The 19,489-nt window shown below is 47.6% G+C and overlaps 2 protein-coding genes across 2 annotated transcripts; one reads left to right on the top strand and one right to left on the bottom strand.

Annotated features, from left to right (window-relative positions):
* The first annotated feature begins 33 nt into the window (after positions 1-33).
* TERF2IP (TERF2 interacting protein) lies at positions 34-1,660 on the top strand. Its single transcript, XM_055726576.1, has 3 exons — positions 34-529; positions 638-714; positions 1,077-1,660. The coding sequence occupies exons 1-3, from the start codon at positions 34-36 to the stop codon at positions 1,518-1,520; spliced, it is 1,017 nt and encodes a 338-aa protein (XP_055582551.1). The 3' UTR covers positions 1,521-1,660.
* Positions 1,661-3,496: 1,836 nt separating this feature from the next.
* CHST4 (carbohydrate sulfotransferase 4) lies at positions 3,497-14,099 on the bottom strand. The gene is made up of 2 exons (XM_014277965.3): positions 13,224-14,099; positions 3,497-9,409 (listed from the first exon to the last, which is right to left on the bottom strand). Exon 2 carries the CDS (start codon positions 9,394-9,396, stop codon positions 8,257-8,259), a length of 1,140 nt encoding a protein of 379 aa, XP_014133440.2. The 5' UTR covers positions 9,397-9,409; positions 13,224-14,099; the 3' UTR covers positions 3,497-8,256.
* Between the last annotated feature and the right edge of the window lie 5,390 nt (positions 14,100-19,489).

The raw sequence follows: 19,489 nt of genomic DNA, 5'->3' as shown, positions 1-19,489 counted from the left end.
CCGGCGCGTCCGCGCCTGCGCGCCCGGGCGGCGATGGCGGCGCGCGGGGAGGCGGTGACGCCGTTGCAGTCGCGGTCGCTGTTCCTGTGGGACGATGGGACCCCGATGCGGTTCTACGTGCGGCCCGGGCTGGCCAAGCTACGCCTGGCGCCGCTGCTGCTGGCGGGCGGCGGGCGGCTGTGCCGCGTGCAGGAGCCGGGCGCCGTGCTCCTGGCGCAGCCCGGCGAGGAGGCGCCCAGCGGGGCTGTCTCCACCGTGTACGTGACGGAGTGCGTGGAGCGCAACCAGCGGCTGCCGCTAGAGCCCTACCGGCTGCCCGCCGCGCCGCCCGCCGCCGCCGCCCCCCGCGGCCGCCTGGCCTTCACGGAGGCGGAGGACGTGGCGCTGCTGTGGGCGGTGCAGCAGCAGGGCCAGGCGCGGGCGCGCGGCCGGGCGCTCTGGAAGGAGCTGGAGCGGGCCGGCCTGACGCGGCACAGCTGGCAGGCCATGCGCGACCGCTACCTGCGGCATCTGCGGCCGCGGCACAGGGGTGAGCGGGGGGCGGGAGCGTGGGGGAGCGGGAGCAGGCGGCGCCGAGCGGGCCCTGAGCTCCGGGGTGGGGCGCTGCCCGGCCGCCGATGCCTGCCTGTTCCCGCAGAGCCCCGGAAGACGGCGGAGCCCGCGCAGACCTTGGGCATTTTCGCGGCGGCTAACCGGGAGTTTGAAAGCACGGAGGTAAGTGGCCAGCGCGCCCCCGGCCGCGCTCGCTGCAGGGAAGTAACGTGTCATCTTGTTAAAGGCCGCGCTGGCAAGTGAAGCTGTTCCTTTGCATCGGGCTGAGAACCTCCCTGCAGCCGCGTTGACACTGGCTTCTGCCATTTGTACTTGGGCTGTTCGATTCTTCCTTGGGTCTCGTGCTTTTCTGTGATCTTATGTATCACCGTTAAGGCATACTGCTTCGCTTCACTCACCAAGTTTTGCCACGCCTGGTGGTTTCTGAGGTTTCTTACCTAACGTAGAGTCTCAGCAGAAGGTGGTTGGGCACCAGTGGTAAAAGCAGCTTGCCAGAATATACCATGCCTCTCTCTTTCTTTTAGTCAGGAAGCGATGCTTCAGACATCACAGAAGAACTTTCTACACAAAATGGAGAGGGAAAGTCCTTGAGAGAAACAGTGTTTGGTTTGAAAATGGGACTGGAGGACTCTGCAAATGGCTGTCAGGAAAAGCCAAGGGAAGAAAGACCAGCAAGCTCTTGCTCTTCTTCCAGTGTGGTGAGAGAAGTAGTAAAAACTATGCAGCGCTTCATGGAGCATCTCAGCATGGACCTGCTCACGATTACACAGGCCTTCCTGAAAAACACTGGTGAAGTGGAGACCACTTTACACTTTCTGCAGACAGGGCAGCGCTTAGATGGGTACCCTGTATGGAGCAGAGAGGATGATTTGGAATTGCAAAAAGACGATGAACACATCAGAAATAAATTGATAGCAAAATTTGGAGCTGAAAATGTAGCAAAGCGGATAGCATTTAGGAAAAGTTAGATAGGAAAGCAGAGGGGAATGGCTAATCTATGACTGCAGCAGGAACTTAAAAACCCAGTCATTTCAGAAATGTAAATGCAATGGAAAGTTTGATGCAACATTCTAAATCTTCAGGAATCCTTTAAAATGATTTTTTTAAAGGCCTGTTTCGTAATCGGTTTTTATTTATAACACTGAGTACACTAAACATTTAAAAGTAGAAAATCATGAAGAGGCATTTTCATATCTATCAAGTTTCCACTGAAAACTTGCTTTGAAGTGTCTCTACTATCTAAACCAACTGACAGTCCTACTTGTACATTGCTGCATGCAAAGGATTTTGAATAGCATTGGCACCAAAATCTGACGAGAGTCACATTAAGTGCTCTAACCTGTAATGTGTTATTAGTGCACAACAGCAGCCTGCTCTCTGCCATGTGTCTGTCTTCCGCCTCTGGTGGATGATCATTTGATAACCTGCTCTGCCGGTTGTTATCATTAGCTTGTTGTTGCTGTTGCCATTGAACCTTGATTAGCAGCAGACGTTTGGAGATGGTAACAATGAAAATGTAACTGTTGAAAAAGAAGGATCAAGAACTTTCATGCCAGAAGATGAGGTACTTGGTCTCATACATGAATGCCAAGATGTCTCAAGAGTGGCCATGTGTACTGAGAATGGCCAAAAAAGGTCACTATGACATTATCATACTCAGTCTCATGTTACAGAGAACTGTCAGCTAATACCTCTGGCCAGTTGACAGTCATCTCAGTTTTTATTACCACTTCCAGCACATGTTCTCCAGTGCTAATATTGCTGGGTTTAATAACATTAACTTTACCATCTTGCTTCATGATTTCAAAACCAGTTAATACCTCTGCCCCAGCTTGCATCTCAACAGGTTGAAAACTTAACAGCTGCTTTAATGCGGGCAAAGTAAGATTTATATCAGACAGTGTAGTGCAGCTGGAAAAAGAAGAGTAGCTTCCAGGGCCACCTGCAATAGTTCAAGTAGGAGATACAAGTTAGAAAGGAGCACTCTGAGTTTGTTTAGGTATCTATGACCCAAACGTGTGAGAGAGAGAGAATGCCACTGCTAGTATACAGTCACAGTCTGAAAAACTCAGTGCTTTCAGCCTGAATTTGTGCTCTTGTCACTATTTTAACGTTATTTGAAAGATCTGGAATTCATTCTCTTGGTGAAATGTTGATTATACACACACACCTTAGCATTATGTTTTGAGGTTTTTGCTCACTGCACTGTGGCATTCAAAAATTTTAAGGTGAATTAGGAAATTGCTGATTTTAATCCAAATTCAAATTATATTGAAAGTCAATGATTATTTGATACAGTGAGCCTGCTATTGCAGAAAACCACAATCCTGAAACACCAACCGATTATTTGGGGAGTTAGCCAACATAACTTAAAATGCCAAGACTCTGGTTTAGACTACAGTGTTTCACTGGATAGGTCATTCCTTCTGAAAAAATAAGAATTCTTTGGTACATACATGCTGCTTAGACTGGTTACTTGAGACTTCTGTGGGAGACCAGATAAGCACTTAACAAGGAAGTGCAAGATAACATAGCAAAGTAGTCAGATTTTTGAAAAAACAAAACTTTACCATCTGAATTTCAAAGCCAGGGGCTGCTGGTGGCCAGGTTCATGCACAGCTCCTGCAGCCAGAAGCCCACATTATAGCTTGAGTGGTGTATACATCTCAGCAGCACCATAATCTCAGAGTTCATTGGTCATCTTCTTTAATTAACCAAAACTGCTCTACAATCCAAAGTGAGAACACTTTAAATGCCTGCAATATAAAAAGATACCTTATAAATAATAAAGACTTATTACATCCTTTTATAATTCCAAGTGATGCTTATTTTAAGATTTTGTCTTTTTTGGGGCAATTAGTCAGACATACACGTGCAAACTTCCACATACAGTGCTTTTACCTTTGCAGAACCATACAAATGCTGTTGTCTGACACCGAGAACCTTTCCATATGCACTTGGAGCACTCGGTATGCGCAGGAACGAAGACACAAAGAGCACAGCTCACTAAAGGTAGCCTTCTTGTGTCTGTTCTGAACGCCTGAAAGCCATTGCTTATCCACAGATGCACTCTTGCATGTGCAGGCACATGGGTATAGGTCTCTTCAGTCCAGCTTCCCATTGACAGGACCTGGAGATGTCACTATATCGTATGGTTCTGCCTTCTCCCACGGTAGAAAGTCCTTGTTTTCTCTGCTTTATCTTACCTTCCTTCCAGTATGCTGGAGACAGTTTGGCTTTCCATGTTCATATTGGGTCCCTGCACTGTCAGGAATGCTCTTTTTGTAGCTCCAAGTTTCTTTGTGTTACTGCCTGGAGCAGCAATATTGTAAACCTGGAAGGGTGAGTGGCAACATGCATGCCAAAACCTTGAGTGAAAGACAATTCCAGAGGCAGAAATACTGGGTCTGCAAACTATTATGTGGAATTTGGGTGTTTCCCATTTGCTTCCTTCTAGAGTTGGCCAGCATTCATCAAAAATTATGAATTCTGGCCTTTCATAACTAAGTTACCAGTGAAGAACCAATTGCATGCACCAGGTTGAAGAGCAACAAGACAGGAATACCAAAGAGTTGGTGACCTCTCCATCTTACACTTCAGTGGTATAAAAGCAGTTTACTTTTCTGAACTTGCACAATGCAAAGGTGACATTTGTTTCTAAACAGACTTCCACTATCTTCAGTTTTATACTTGTGTGAAAGGAAGTAGCCATAGTTTTAAATGTCATGCTCACCATCTTGAAAGTCTGGGTATTTTTTTGTTGTTTCTTTTCCTACTCCACAAAGTACTTTAAGTCATCTTTGCTTGCATGAAGGCAACTTTAAATATTCATGTGACCACACTGTGTGGCTTTGGTGCTTCCAGAAGAAAGTCTTACCAATGGTATTGAGGAAACATGGCTAAAGGAGTGTAGTAAAGATATACTGAAATCAACAATCCTGATTTTTCCTCTGACTAAGCTTAGGAAGCAGAAGTTAAAGTGATTTTTGAAAGAGTACAATAGGAAAATACATCAGATGTTATTCTTAATGTCATTTGTTTACTGGCTGACTGGAAACACTGAAGGTTTTTGTCCAGCTAAATATTTGATACAAGGAATTGACTGAGTCCACTGAAAACAAGTATCCATAATAAAAATGATGCCACTGAAGCTGAAAGTGGTTAATGTAGAGATATAATTAGTTATGTACTGAAAAGAGTCTACTTTTGCTCAGAAACAGGCTTCTTGGTGCTTGAAGTAGGAAGCTCTGTACTGTGACTTCATTAAGAGCAGACTTCTGAGATGCCATGCTTTTAGTGGAGCATGTTGAGTTAAGGGGACTTGAAAAGAAACATGGTGGCTGTGTGCTGCTCTGGTGCAGTACGAGTCCTGCTTCTCTATGCCAGCCTGCCCTAAATTTGCATAAACACTATGTAACGGAAGATTAACATTCTTTCAGTGGGGGTACTATCATGATGCCGGTGCCTCCTAGCATGGAGCACTGGCCACTCAGCGTGGATTTTGCCATGCAACAGGTTCCCTAGTAGTAAGACTATGATTTCCATACTATACAACATCCCACCCTTTGCAGGGATTAGGGTTTTAGCTCTAGGAATATAGATATCCACAGTGCTATGGTAGCAGGCGGTCTGTAAATGTCACTACAGCCTAAATGCTGGATACAGTTTCTGATGTCTCCTCTATGAATCTACTTCAAACACTTACTTACACAATACAAGACTGAGATCTGCCTCTTCTGAATGGAGTCACTATTATTTCAGTTTTACAAATGATTAAATGGAAATTCAGACTCTGGAAAGATTATGGGAATAGCACCTGGAGTCTTTGCAACCACTAAGAGTAACAGCTTTGTTTTAAAAAATAGGATTCATACTTAAAGGAGCCCTGTCTTAGTGGTCTCCAGGGAGAAACCATGCCCCTGAGAAGGAAACATCCTGTAATCACCCACAGCTGCTTTTATATGTTTTTAGTTTTGGTGATCAGTGCCAATTGCTTCGTCCAAAAGAAAACCATGACTGAAAGTGAAATTTGGATAGAGACTGACTTCGTGCTGAAGGAAATCGCTAGCAGCTATAGGAGAAATGGTGTACAGACTTCGCAGAACATCTGAATAATTCAACATGCTAAGCCCTGTTCAGTGGTAAGAGATGTCTGGACTCAGTTTCAAAGGGCTCCTTCAGAAACACGGACATTCGTCTAGTCCTGCACCCAGAAACCAGGAAAACCCTGCGAACTGGGTAACAAGCTACGGGCCACCCCTTACAAGGCACAAGTGTACACGTGGGCACTTGAAGAAATACAATTTCATGGATAATAGAAATGCTGCAACAAAACACCGGCCTGTGAAACCTAAATAATTAACAATAATAATACTGAGCGTAACAAAAATTGAAAGGAAGGCTCCTTCCTCCTGCCCATACCATCTTTCCCACTGCTGGCCAGTTCTGCTTCTAGAGCTGCCTTGCTGGGCAACTAACCTCTGCTGCTCACTGCTCGCTATTGCACAGTTCATCCTACAACTCTTGTCCTAACTGCTGCAGGATAATCTCTTACCCTAAAGGGACACACAGGATCTGGAGTGCTGATGCCTACCCCAGTGAAGGTGTCTACACAGCTGTTCTGGGCTGAGGAGCTCTCCCACTTCTCTAGGCTGCTCCTCTTTGTGGTCTCAGAGCTGACTGTTTAACTGGGGGTGGCTCTTTGGTTCATTCCACAGGTCCATGCTTTAGCTAGCAGCTACTTTCTCTTGCCAACCAACATAACTGCTCAGTGTCTGGAAGGTTACTTTCCCCAGCAGGATCCCCACATAACAAAGCCCTTGTTAATTCTCTGGTACAAAACTGCCCAACCAGCCCAGCTGCTGTGATTTTGTCAGAAGAGCCTCCTTCCAGCCATTAGAGATGGCTGTGCAGTTAAGGTGAACCCTTCTCAGCCACCCTTCAAATACACACAGCAGGTAGAGGCCAGACGCTGTACATGTTTCTTGCCTGTACATCTTCAAATGTGAACACAGTCACTATATCCCCAGTTTTAAAATGCAGCAGTTGGTGTTTCTCTTTTTAAGAAGGTCTTGCAACTCTTGAATAACATGCAAATGAGGTCTAGTCCTCCAGGTAGACACCGTCACTTTTTTCTCTAGCGGGCACCAAATGCCCTTCTGGCAGGTTTAAGATGAGCGCTCCTTGCCAGGGCTTCACTAGCAAGGGGAGGGTGGCTGACTGGCAAAGTGAACAGGGCCCTGGGGCAAGGGGCTGCAGGCAGGGAAGAGGAGCAGTGACCCAGGGGCCAGGGGTGCTGGTGGGGAGGGAAGGGGAACACAGCTTCCCATGGCCCTGAACACCCTGATCCTGCCTGGAGCCTCCTCAGATCACCTCCAGTGTCCAGCCTTGCCTTGACCGCTTTCTCCCGAGGATGCACACCCTCAGAATTGAGCCTCATCCCTCGTTAATGCTTCTGATCCCAGCTCTGGGGCAATCTCTGAATGCACTGTTAAATAGACAAATGTTAAAGGGACTCTGTGATTTACACACAAAAGAGGATGTTTAGAAGGAGGTGTTTGTAGGCATTTCACTCCCCAGGTCTGGTAACAAGCTTTTCTCTGTCTTGTGGAACACTTAAGAACAGGTAAAAGTAATTCGGTTGTTCAGGTTTGAGCTACATGTTCCCATTGGAGGTGGGAGAATGGCATCTGCAGTGGTGATGGTGGAGGATGGCATAGTCTATTAAACATAATTTTGTTGTGCTCTAAGACAGGAAATGCTCTCACCAAATAATTCAACAGAGTAACTTCCTGGTCTCCTCTCAACTTCTTCAGTCCACTCCCAAAAAACCTTCTTCCCAGTTCCAGCATCTATACTCAGGGAACCTGTGTCCTTACCTTGTCTTTACAATCCCAACCTTAGCATAAATTCTTCTCAGTCACACATGCGGACTGTAAGAACTCCCAGGGAAGAAGTATTCTTGGTTTTCAAAGCTAGAAGACAAAATTATTTCAGCTGAAAAATAAGTGAATCCCCATATACAAACCCAGGAATTCTTATTTTCAATTATAGCTGGTTTATTCCATTTTCCCATTATATAGTAAGTGAACACAAACATTTCACCAACATTGCCACCAAAGCTGGATGCCCAGGCACTGGAATGGAGCAAAAGAAAAGCTGGGCTTGAAAACTCAACCATTCTGAATAAAGGATCTTTCCAGAAACCAATGTCTAGTCATCCTTGTATCTCTTCTGGCATTAAGTATCCTAGTAACATCCAGCAAGACAAATAATGTTATCTTTATTCCACTTCCATTTATATCTATCTCCTCCTCCTTTGCAGTGCAATTGCTCCGTGTGGTTTCAACTAATATTTAGCTGTGGCCTATGAGGGGCTTGAGCTCTGCTCTCTGCTCCCCCTCCTTTGGCATTGTTTGCTCCAGTCTCCAACTTCTTCCTCTTTCACATAATCCATGGACTTAATTTGGAAAACAGACTTGCATCACTTCAGCCTCCCTTGTGGCTGAGCCTGCAGGGGCCTGGCAGAGTGAGTGTGCTGCTGAGAAAGCACTTGTTGGTGCAGCTGGGGTTCCTGTGTTATTTGTCCTTGCACAGCACCCCCATGCATGCACCTCTGTCCTCTTTCTCTCTAGTAAAGAGTTCTCCACTCTGCAGCCTTCAGAGAGCAGGTGCAGAGAACAGTTTTTCTGCCTTCAGAATTGGTTACTCAGAGGAGTTGTGGGCAAACAAGAGATCCAGCAACATATTTTTTTGCTCTTCTTCGGACCGAATGAGCCGGTAGCCTAGCAACTCCATCGCATCCTTGCACACATTTTGCACTTTTTCTATTTTCTGGAAGGGAAGGGTCTCCCTCCAGGCCTGTGATACTCTCAGCGCATCTCTGGACCCAATATCAAAGGCCTGTGCTCCTTGCCCCTTCCCATGAGTGATGTTGTGCACCCACTTCTGAAGTGCTGGTGTGAAATGGAGTTCTGCAAACCTGTACATCTCAGCAGCCCTTGCTAGCGGGTCTCTGACAATGTCTTCATAGCGAACCAGCAGGTAGCGATCTTTCAGGAAGCTGGGAATGGCATGCCTGCCTGCCTTGTAAATCTCGACATGGCTTTTGCAGATTGCTTGCATTGTGTTGTAGGGCCCCATCTCTCCCCTTGTCCTCTGGGACCCCACAACAATGTTACTGTCAAGTTTCAAGTCTGCCACTGTGTTCTCTCGGGACTTGAACACAGCCCGAGGATCACGGACCAAGTGAATGATTTTGAGGTTCAGGGACGGATCAGTGAGAAGTGGGTAGAGGACCTTCAGGTCAAAGAACCGAACCTCCTTGATAACAACATGGCTGTAAGTTTTACAGGCTTCCTCCACCTTGCTGAACGGGTACTTGCCACAGATGGTTCGGCAGTTGCCTGCAGTGATTATGTCACTGCGACTGAACGAGTCACAGGCAGGGGGGGAGCACAAGGCTCGGCTTGTTTCCCACTGAAATAAATCAGACTTTTTCTTCTGGCTAGACATGTAAGCATCAAACACAGACATGTCGCACAGAAAGACCGACCTGACCAGGTCCCGCACTGCCATGTGCAAGACCTTGGCACTGTTCTGGTACATCGTAACCCACACGTGCCACGCGGGCTCCATCAGGTAGAAGACGCGGGGATGCTGGCTGAAGATTTGTCCAGTAAAGGAAGATCCCGACCGCCAGGAGGAAAGAATGAGGATGTGGACTGGAGAAGGTTTTTCCTCCATGGGGGCATTGTTGCTGCAGGGTAGGAAGTACAAGTGGATCAGGAGGAAGGCCAAAACTGCCAGAATCAGGAGAACCTGCACCCTTCTAGAATTCATCATGGTTGCAAGGGACCTGCAGAGACAGAGGAAGTTCAGCATTACAGGATCATGAGGAAAGCAGGATGTGGTGCATCAGGCTCCTGCCAATCCCTCTGCAGGCTCAGGGTTCTGGAAAGCTGCCACACACTGCTGACACTGTGACAACCAGTGCACAAGGTATCTTTGGAATGGACATAACACTGCAGGGCTGAACATTTTCTGTAACAAAAACACTGTTTGTTGGTAACCCATTCTAATGCAGTCCTAGAAGATCACTGGAAAGCTTGTCTGCGCTTTTATCAAAGTTTAAGAGTTAGTTCAGTTTATCAAAATGTCAGTATACACAAATGGCGTGGTGAGGCGCTGGCCCAGGCTGCCCGGAGCAGCTGTGGGTGCCCCATCCCTGGCGGTGTCCCAGGCCAGGCTGGATGGGGCTGGGGGCAGCCTGGGCCGTGGCAGGTGCCCCTGCCCCTGGCGGGGGGTTGGGGCTAGATGGTCTTTAAGGTCCCTTCCAGCCCAAACCATTCTGTGATTCTACGAAACATGTACTTAGTTTACACAATCCTTACGGTCATGACCTCAGCAATTTTTATGGAGGAAAGATGGAACAAGCAGTTTTTGTGGAGAATTCAACAGTTCCGCACAGTTACTTTTAGACTCCTGCTCTGATGACCTTTTACAACTATTTTTATGCCAGAATGCTTTAAAAATACAGTGGAGGCTTCAACTTCTTTTGCTTATATTATTTTTGGGATTTCAGGATACATTTATTGTCATCACAGGCAAAAACTCACATACCAAGGGAAGTCATTTGGCACTGTAATAAATCCAAGCACAACAAGATCTTCTCCACAATCAGAGCGTCATAGGCAATTTTGCTAGAAAGGTCCACAAGGGTTTATCTCATCCATCTTTGTGTAGGCAGGCTTACCTACAACTAACCCTTTCTTAGCCTAACTCCTTTATAAAGACCCCTGCTACCCCTCCCTCCAGCCCCACTCATCCTGTAGGTCTTTATGAGAAGTACAATAGAACATGTTAGTCCAACTCAAAGAGCCACCCAAATCTGTTTCTTTCACGGAACATCTATCCTGCCTGTTCAGGATGATTTAATTGTTGGAAAATGTCCATTTTGCTGCTGGGGACAATTCAGAGCCTGAGCACTGGCTGGCACAGGCATGCGCAGGGAGTATACCATCAGGGATGGGATCTGGGGCAGGAAAGATTCACCTCATTTTTAAGAGTATATTAAACCATGCTCTGCCAACTGCTCCTCTCTTGTGTGCTCTCCTCCCCCCTGCTAGCCGTGCCTGACTGTGCTGTGAATACAGGCGGGTGCCCGCAGCCCTGGCTGCCCGCCGATGGGTGCCACTGACGTCCACATAGGGTGCTGTGCTCCCCTGCCACCATGTGCCGGGCCGGCAGTTCGGCTGTGCTGCAAAGGTGACAGGCTTCTCTGGCCAGTGAAACCACTTTACACCTCCCAAGGTGAACTAAAATTAAAAAACCTTGCTGGTTTTCAGTCATGGTCAGTCCTTCCAGGTGCTTCTGCAGCCAGGCAGGATAGAGAGAGCAGGGCCTTGAGGGCTGCAGGGCCAGCTGGAAGCCCTCTTGGACAGAGCAGCACTGGAGCCCAGCTCCTCACGGCTTTGTACGCTGCCTTTGTGCAGCCCATGACTGCACCAATTCAGACAGCCATGCCCATGCAGAGCAGCTGCCTCCCTACTGAAGCAGCTGCAGCACAGAGCATGCCCCAGCTGGCCACAGTGCAGACCCTGCTTCCCCACTGTGTGCATACCACGTTATCTTCTGGGTCGATGGTCAAAGTTTCCCTAACCTCCTCCTCATGCCCTGCCTGAATTTCCCTCTGCAGCACAGCTTACAGACTAATTTGCATGGAGGTGCCTCCTTCCATGATTTCAGTTCCTGTAGCACTGCTGTCAGGATTTCCAAGCACAGTCACTACTGCTAACTGGTTAGGTCATCTTTTCCCTCGGCATATATGCATATATTGGCCTGTTCATCTAATCTACTTGCTGAGCGTTCATTTTGAGTTTAGGGTTTATCAGGCAGCAATTATAATTTCCCAGTGTAGGAAGAGCTGCAGACAAAGACTTATAAAAATAACTCATGTATCAGCTTCCTCCTTGTAAATGAATACAGCAGTGTTTACCAGAAGTGCTGGCCCCTGAATGAACTTTGATGATATCACTTCCATCTGGCACTATTAATATAATTATTCAAACACTCCTGACAGAGTTCCTGGACTACAGCCAGAAGCTCTTAATTGAGAAAAAACTCTGTGAGCAGACATTAACACTAGCATTAAGATACCCAGGCAGATTTAAAAACACAGAAATCATTATTTCTCTGGAAACCCATGTGTGAATAGTCTCAGTCAAAGAGAATGGATTCAGACTTTTTGGGAAGCAAGGGTGTGCTTTTATATAGAGTCACACCAGGGTGGGAGAGCTGGATGTTTCAGATATTTCACAGCATATGCAGACCATGCCTGTGACTGCTCTTGGTAGCATGTCCTCATGTGAGGCCACAGCCTCAACAGCTTCCTCAGTCTTGCACAAGAGGTTGTGATGATCATTGAGGGGAGAATGACTGAAATAAGTTGCATGTGCCTGGTGAAGTGGAATAGAGGAGCAGCAAAGAGCAGTAGAGGTTCTATCAGACATTTCCTAATATGAAAGAAATACTAATTACATAACCTTAGTTTTCACCACTATCTCTTGATTATGGCAGTTGGGTTGTTTCTAAACTAAAGTCTTCAGCTTAGTCATGTTTTCCCTATGGCAAACATCTAGAGTCACAAGTGATTCTGTTCATTTCATACTGCAGAAATGAAATATGAAGCCCTCACAGAACTGCAGAGTAAAGATCGGCCCAGAATAATAGAGGCAATCTCAGCTGCAGAACAAAAAAGGCATGTTGTCACCCAGCAGAGAGATGAGCCAGGGTTTGGCTGAGAGCAGAAAGAACAAGAAGAATCTCAAGGCACTAAGGGTGAAAAACAAAAACTACTGAAAGGTACGACAACCCAGTCTCAACACATTAGGGTTTCCCACAGCACAGGTATGAGGACACAAAGAATTCATATCTGCCTGCCCGAGCAACCAGAGTCTCTAAAAAGCCAAACAGACTTTTAAGCTTTTCCAGAAGCACACAGGGGTCTTGGAAAAGCTTGAGCCTGGCAAAGAAAGAGCATTACAGAAAGCAGCAAGCAGTCCCAGGGAGACATAGCCACCAGACACACTCTGAGCATGGGCAGCATGTCCCCAGAGCACAGGTTTGTGGAGCCTGTGCATGCAGGGGCTGCATAACAGTATAGCCCAAAATACCTTGTGTTATGCAAACTGTGGCTGAGTGCTCTGCAAGTCCAGGGAAGCTCTCCAGACCTGTACAGATCCCTCACTGCTGTACTGGTAGTAGCGTAGCAAAGAGGGTCTAGTGTCGAGGAAGCCCCAGACACTGGTCTTTGAGATGGCACTAATGATTGCTCATAGTTTTATGAAATCCTTCCTCAATTTGGCCTAATCAGCCTCTCAGAATTAAAAGTAGCATCTGCCCATTCAGAGGGGAACAGATGGCATGACTGTCACTGGTGGGGAACACTGGGAAAGGGCACTGAGAAGAAAGCTTGGAGAAGCAGGAACTACCCTCTAAGACAGGCCAACAGCTTCTGTCTGTAGGAGGAATCATGTAGCAATTTACTGGCATTCATATGTTTACAGTGTTTCACAAAAACTATCTCCCAGTTCAGGCTGCTGAGCATGAGCAGTGAATACACTTCTGAGCACCACATCATCCACACATCAAGAAATGGTTGAAAATCTCACCTTAACAAGTCCTCTTGAAGCGCTACAAGACCTGGTTCAAGCAAAGTTGTCCTAACACACCCACACTGCTGTGGCACACGCTCCTCCAGGCAGCCACCCGAATAGCTGCACGTTCACATACTAGCAGTCTACCTTCATGCCAGGCTCTCATACACACCTGTACGCTCTTACCTACACCTGTGCCTGCTCCCTCCTATCCCCTTCATTTCTGTATGTCACAGCTCTAAGACTGACTATAGTGCCCGCCTACTCTGACCAGCCTTAAAGTAAAAAACTCCACCCTGCACGAAGCACAAAGCATGGGAAAGGTGGCTTCTTGTGGGGCATGAACGATCCAATGCTGCTAGTGAAGGAGAAGGGCCAGGAAATTCACGATGGAGACTGAGAGGTGCTCTTATATTGAGTCCCACCACAAGCCCCAGAGAAACTGTTCTCCATGAAAGAAGGAACAGGCATGTCTGTGGAATGTCAGGGCAAAGGACAAACAGGAACCTTTCTCACAAGGAGGACCAGCTTACCCACCGGGTGTGCAGAGACAGGGCACATTGTTCTGGCTGCTCACCGTGCTGGCAGATTCACATAAAGTCTTTTTGACTCTCTTTTTTTGTCTGTGCCTTGCTCGAATTAAACATTTTGGGGCTGGGAAAGAAAATTGTGTGAAAGGAGCAGCCGTGAGAGAAGCAGCTGGACTTGGCCTGTTAATGATTCACAAGGGCGCTGGAGCTGCAGTGAGGCTGCGCCAGGCAAGGTAGCAAAGCAGTGCTGGGCTCAAGAGAAACGTGGTATTCTGCAACCATGCAGAGACAATCGCTTTGGGCCATTCCAGGTCTCATTGCTTCTGTCACACGGTGTCTGGAGAGGTGTAGATCTCCTCTTGATGGTGCCCCCTGTTGCCAAGGATCCCACTGAGCTGCTCGGAAGGCAAGTGGAGTATAGGAGACAGCAGAAGCAAAAATAATCTGGGCAAGGCTGGCGCTTCCAGCAGGAGGGACAATCTGAACGGCGCAGGTCATGCTCCTTTTCACTTACTGCATTGCAAACACAGATGGTCAAGCCCTGGTAACCCTGGGCTGGGAAACAAGGCGAGAAGCTGGCAGTGGTCCAGGCATGGCCCTACAGAAAGAATCACGCAATGTTCTGCACAACTGAGATTTCAGCTACATGTTGCTATGCCTTGCACTGACACAATTTGTCAGAAGGATTTACCTGTATGTCATTAAGTGTTACAAAGCTGATTTGTAAAGGTCACACCACTTCAGTGGGTCTTCTTGGAGCCTTATTCCTCCCTGACCAACACTTGCATGGACAGAGGTGTATCAAATTATGTTTGCCCAAGACATGCTGGTCCTTTGGCACCCATATTCAGGCTGCATGACAGCACTGAATGCGGCCGTACAGGCCTCTGGTGACAGGGCTGAGCAGATTTTTACAGTTGCACAGATCCCAAGTTCTAACTGCTCGGCTGGGCTTTCCAGAAGGCAGCTTCTGTGGCACAAGAGGAGGAAGATGTACCCTCCTTTGAAGATGAGGCTTGGGAGTGCCGACTGCTCCGGCACACCACGTTTCCTGAGACCTGCACATTGTGGAAAGTGAAGGAGGAGTCCTCTGGCTCCTGAACAAAGGTCATCATTCTCCCTGTATGTCTTGATTCAAACTTTATAAACCAAAGCAGAAACACATGTGTCCCAAGCACAAACACAGACTGGGCAGAGAATGGACTGAGAGCAGCCCTCAGAAGGAGAACTTGAGGGTGTTGGTTGACAAGAAGCTCTACATGACCTGGCAATGTGCGCTTGCAGCCGGAAAGCCAACCATATCCTGGGCTGCATCCAGAGCAGCTTGGCCAGCAGATTGAGAGAGGGGATTCTCCTCCTCTGCTCTGGTGAGGACACCCCCTGCAGTGCTGCATCCAGCTCTGGGGCCCCCAGCATAAGAAGGACATGGAGCTGTTGGAGCAAGCCCAGAGAAGGCCACGAAGATGATCTGAGGGCTGGAGGATCTCTCCCATGAAGACAGGCTGAGAGAGTTGGGGCTGTTTAGCCTTGGCAAGAGAAGGCTCTGGAGAGACCTTAGAGCAGCTCTCAGTACCTAAAGGGGCCAGCAAGAAAGCTGGAGAGGGGCTCGGTGCAAAGGCAGTAGCAGTGACAGGACAAGGGGGAATGGTTTTAAACTGAAAGAGGGGAGATTTAGATTGGACATCAGGAAGAAATTCTTCACTATGGGGCTGCCGAGACACTGGCACAAGTTGCCCGGAGCAGCTGTGGGTGCCCCATCCCTGGCGGTGTCCCAGGCCAGGCTGGACGGGGCTGGGGGCAGCCTGGGCCATGGCAGGTGTCCCTGCGCCTGGCAGGGGGTTGGGGCTAGAGGTCCCTTCCAGCCCAAACCATTCTGTGACTATGATTCATGTAGCAGTCAGCCCCATATCACCTGGCCTTGTACACCTTGCTTCCACTTCACACAACAGCTGATCACATTTCTTCTTTCTACCCTCCTTCCATGATTAAAGGTGTTTTCTGGGGACGTAGCAACCAGTGAGCCCTGTGAACTGCCCATGCTGGCAGACATTCCATTTTTTATACCTGAAAAAGCAAGGAGTGTGCATTGTGCTCCCCAGCACACATACACAGAGTACACCCAACCCAGTGCAACAGCAACAGGAGTAGGCTGAGGAGTAATGTCAAAGGTATGGAGTAGAGGCAACACCTCAGTGCTGACACTGAAGAGGACTCCCTCCCTAAGGGCACGTGTTTGATAGTCTGATGCGAGAAACAGGCTCAGCTGAAAGGTTTGACCAACCCCACGCCCTGTCTTCTGCCATCAGCAAGACCAGATGCCTAGGTGTTAAAATTTGAGTTACAGCAGTCAGGAAATAATGCAGCACAAACAAAATAGCAAGCAGCAAAAAGCTTTACCGTTGGTCAAATTCTACTGTCCATGCTGTTTCTGCATCCTCCAGAGGCCAGACCACACTCCTCCTTGTCTCTGCTTCATCCACCTTTTTCTCCTACACCCCTCAGAGCTATTTAACCACTTTGCTGTAGGATCACAGCGGCACATCATCAAAGCAAGGCTACAGCTACATATCATCAATGTCAATCAACCCACTGTCTTCATTCCCCTACAGCTAGGGAAAAGAACAAGAGGAATGTTTCCTCCCTAGATGATGTCCTGGCCTGCGGCGGGCTCTGGAGTACGTGATTCACCTCTCTGAATGTAGGTATCCAAAACAAGCTAGTAAGTGATGTCCCAGAAGTTACTGTTTCTGTTGGCTGTGACAAGAGTAGGGGGTGATGTTTGTGAGCAGGCATCTGCACTGAAACTGTCTAAAATCAGTTGAGACCAAGCTTGTCTTTGCATATCACAACACCTAGATTTTTTTCTATTCACTTGCCCAATTGAGTTTTGAACTCACAGATACTTTTAGCATCAACAGGATTCCCTGGCAATGAGAATATGTTTGGCTGCATGTTGTGAGAACTACTTCCTCTGTTCTGAACCTGGCATATAAAAATTGTATTTGGTAATACCACCTTTTTTTTTTGTCAAGAGCGACAATGAGTAATTTCTCCCTATTCACAGTCTTTAAGCTATACTGGATTTTAGCACCTGCTCTTAGAACACCTTAGAGCATCTGCTCTGTAGAACACAGCTTACACTAGGTTGATATCTAAAGCAGCTCATGGGAATCCTGCTGTGTAAATCTGTCTCTGTCCACTAACTGCAAGAGGAGAAATATTAACCCTGGAGCCATCTGTCACATGCAAGATAGATCACAACCCTGTGCAACACACAAGGGGACTTCGACTGATGAAGGCCTTCATACATTCTGCATCCTTCTCGCCTCTTCACTACATCAACTCAGCTGTCTCATGAGCCCTGCCCTTGGGAGCACCCTCCTTCAGCAATGTTTATTCACTGACAGGTTTCCAGTCAGAGATGAGAGGGGCATTGTCTTCTAAAATCTGAAGGAAATTTTGCTATATTGCAGCATCCTGTCTGGCTCAGGTCACAACTTTGACCTTAGAAAAACATTTAGAGTCCCAAACACAAGGACTGATACACTGCCACTTCTTGCCTTCCTTCCAGAGAGGCAGATTTAGGAGACAATTCTCTCTCCTGTGTTTGTTAATATTTATTTAGAGGGATCAGTTACTTCCCGGTGTCGCAATACACCTGAAAGAGGTGTGTGATGGGGTTGCTCACGTTTCCTGCGCCCCAAAGGCCAGGGAGCTGCCCTAAGAGTCAATGCAGTGACTGTGCACTGGTGACTGCTTGCCACAGAAAGGGACCTGCCTTTCAAAGCAGAGGGAGTTTAGGCATTTTCTAGCTGGCACCATTAAAGCTGTAAGGGAAAGATGGAAGTTTATGGCTCTGCAAGACGGAGTGTGTGGCTACTCACACACTACAATGTGTGGCTACTCACACAAGGGCCATGCATGACCTCCCATACTGATCACTGGATTTTGAGTACGGCTGCATTTTTGTGTTTTGAAATGCACTGGGAAAACCCTGCTCCTTGCATAAAAGAAACTTGACAGTGATCTTCAAAAAAAAAAAAAAAGAAAGAAGTCCGTATGTCAATTACCCATCACTTTCATAGGGATGAAGGCAACAGAGCAGAACTCTGGCTTTCAGAAAGAGCTTGTTTGGCAGAGATGCTGTATACAGTCGTTTTGGTTGCTTCAGACATCATCATTCATAGAAGATGGAAAGGAAATGCAGCAGTTAGGCAAGCATCAGAATGCATAGGAGCAAAGGTGCAATGTCTATGCTAAGTTCCAGTCAGAGCAAGTTCTTCCTGAGCTAGAGCAGCTCTTGAGCTCTTGCCCCACGTGGCTTCCAGAACAAGGGAAGATGAGACAAGTGACTGATACGATGTCCTATATGAGACATCTCTCAAAGGGCAGGCTGGTGTGCTCCTGCAGTCATGTTGCTATGGCCTTTCCCTTGTGTTTGTGGTGAGTTTTAAAGTTGTATTTTGACTTAAAAGCAGTTTGAGATGAATAGATTTGTCCGAATTGGTGCAGGAGGACCCAAAGTTGCAGTAGGCAAGAATAAGGATGGTGGATGACTTCCCACCCCAGTCCCTTCCGCTTTGCAGTTGCAGTATCTCTGTAACTAGTTCTTTTACAAAAGAGCTAAGTTACCCTTACAAGCAAGGAACTTTTCTATTGTCATTCAGCAAACTCTCTATGAAATACATGGGAGCAGAGAGATCGGTAAAACCAACGGCACATAAAGGTAATAGCTAGAAACTACAGATTTGCAAAGCACATTATAGATAAACTGGGCAACTGGATTTCCACATGAAAACCTTTACGTGTATGGAAACAAAACCTGAGGTTTTGCTTAGAAGTAGCTTAAAAATATTCTTCAGATGAAGAAACTATTTTTTTTCCACTTTCACTGTGGGAAGGGAGGCAAAAAAAAAAAAAAGGCAACAGTGAAGCCTAGAATATCAAAGCAAATTAAAGTTTTGTTTCCTGAGCATGCCTGCACAAAATGAAGAGATGACCTCTTCATGCCCTGCTGTCTTTCTCTTACAACCTCCCCTCTAATGGAGTACCCAGCCTTTGTCCCGGGCAGAGGGAAGGGAGGCAGTGAGGTGTCTGCAGAACCTGGCAGTGTATGACCTAGAGCTAGCTCATTTTTCCCATCACTGGGGAGGCAGGGTTGGCCTGCAGACTCTGATTCCGCAGGAGGTGAACAGAGTTGTAGGCAACGGTGTAAGGTACTCTGTAAATCACCCCTCTGTCAGCCTCAGAAAGAAGCTCCCTGAGCAGCTCCCCAGAACAGATGGTCCAATGGATGTTACCATGTCCTGACTGCACAGGCACTCCTGTTTCCACAGAATAAACAGACACCAGGCCACCAGTTCCTTATTACTTTATGGAGCTGAGCTATTCAGCAATCAGTAACCCTGACCCTGCTGGCACATCAAACACCCTGCACAGTACAAGCATTTCATGGGTGCCACCTGCTTCTTCACCAGCTGGCTGCCCAAGCCTTGTCTTGGGCACCAGCCACCGGCTTGGCTGGCTCCTACGCCGGGGGCAGCACCAGCCCGCAACAGTAGGGCCAGCACCTGCTGCTCTGCCAGGGGGCTGCAGGGAAAGGGGCTGGGAGGGCCAGCAGGCGGGTGCAGCCAGGGCTGTTCTGTGGGGAGGGTCCAGGCTGCCACAGTGAGCCTCTGGCATCAGCAGGGCAGGAGCTTCAGGGTACAACCTGTGCCAGGCTTGCAGGGCCCCTCCTGCCCTCAGTGCCTG

This window comes from Falco cherrug, chromosome 14 (assembly GCF_023634085.1).
Source record: "Falco cherrug isolate bFalChe1 chromosome 14, bFalChe1.pri, whole genome shotgun sequence".
NCBI classification, from domain to species: Eukaryota; Metazoa; Chordata; class Aves; order Falconiformes; family Falconidae; genus Falco; species Falco cherrug.
Note: the sequence above shows the minus strand (reverse complement) of the source record. Positions and strands in the feature narration are given on the sequence as shown.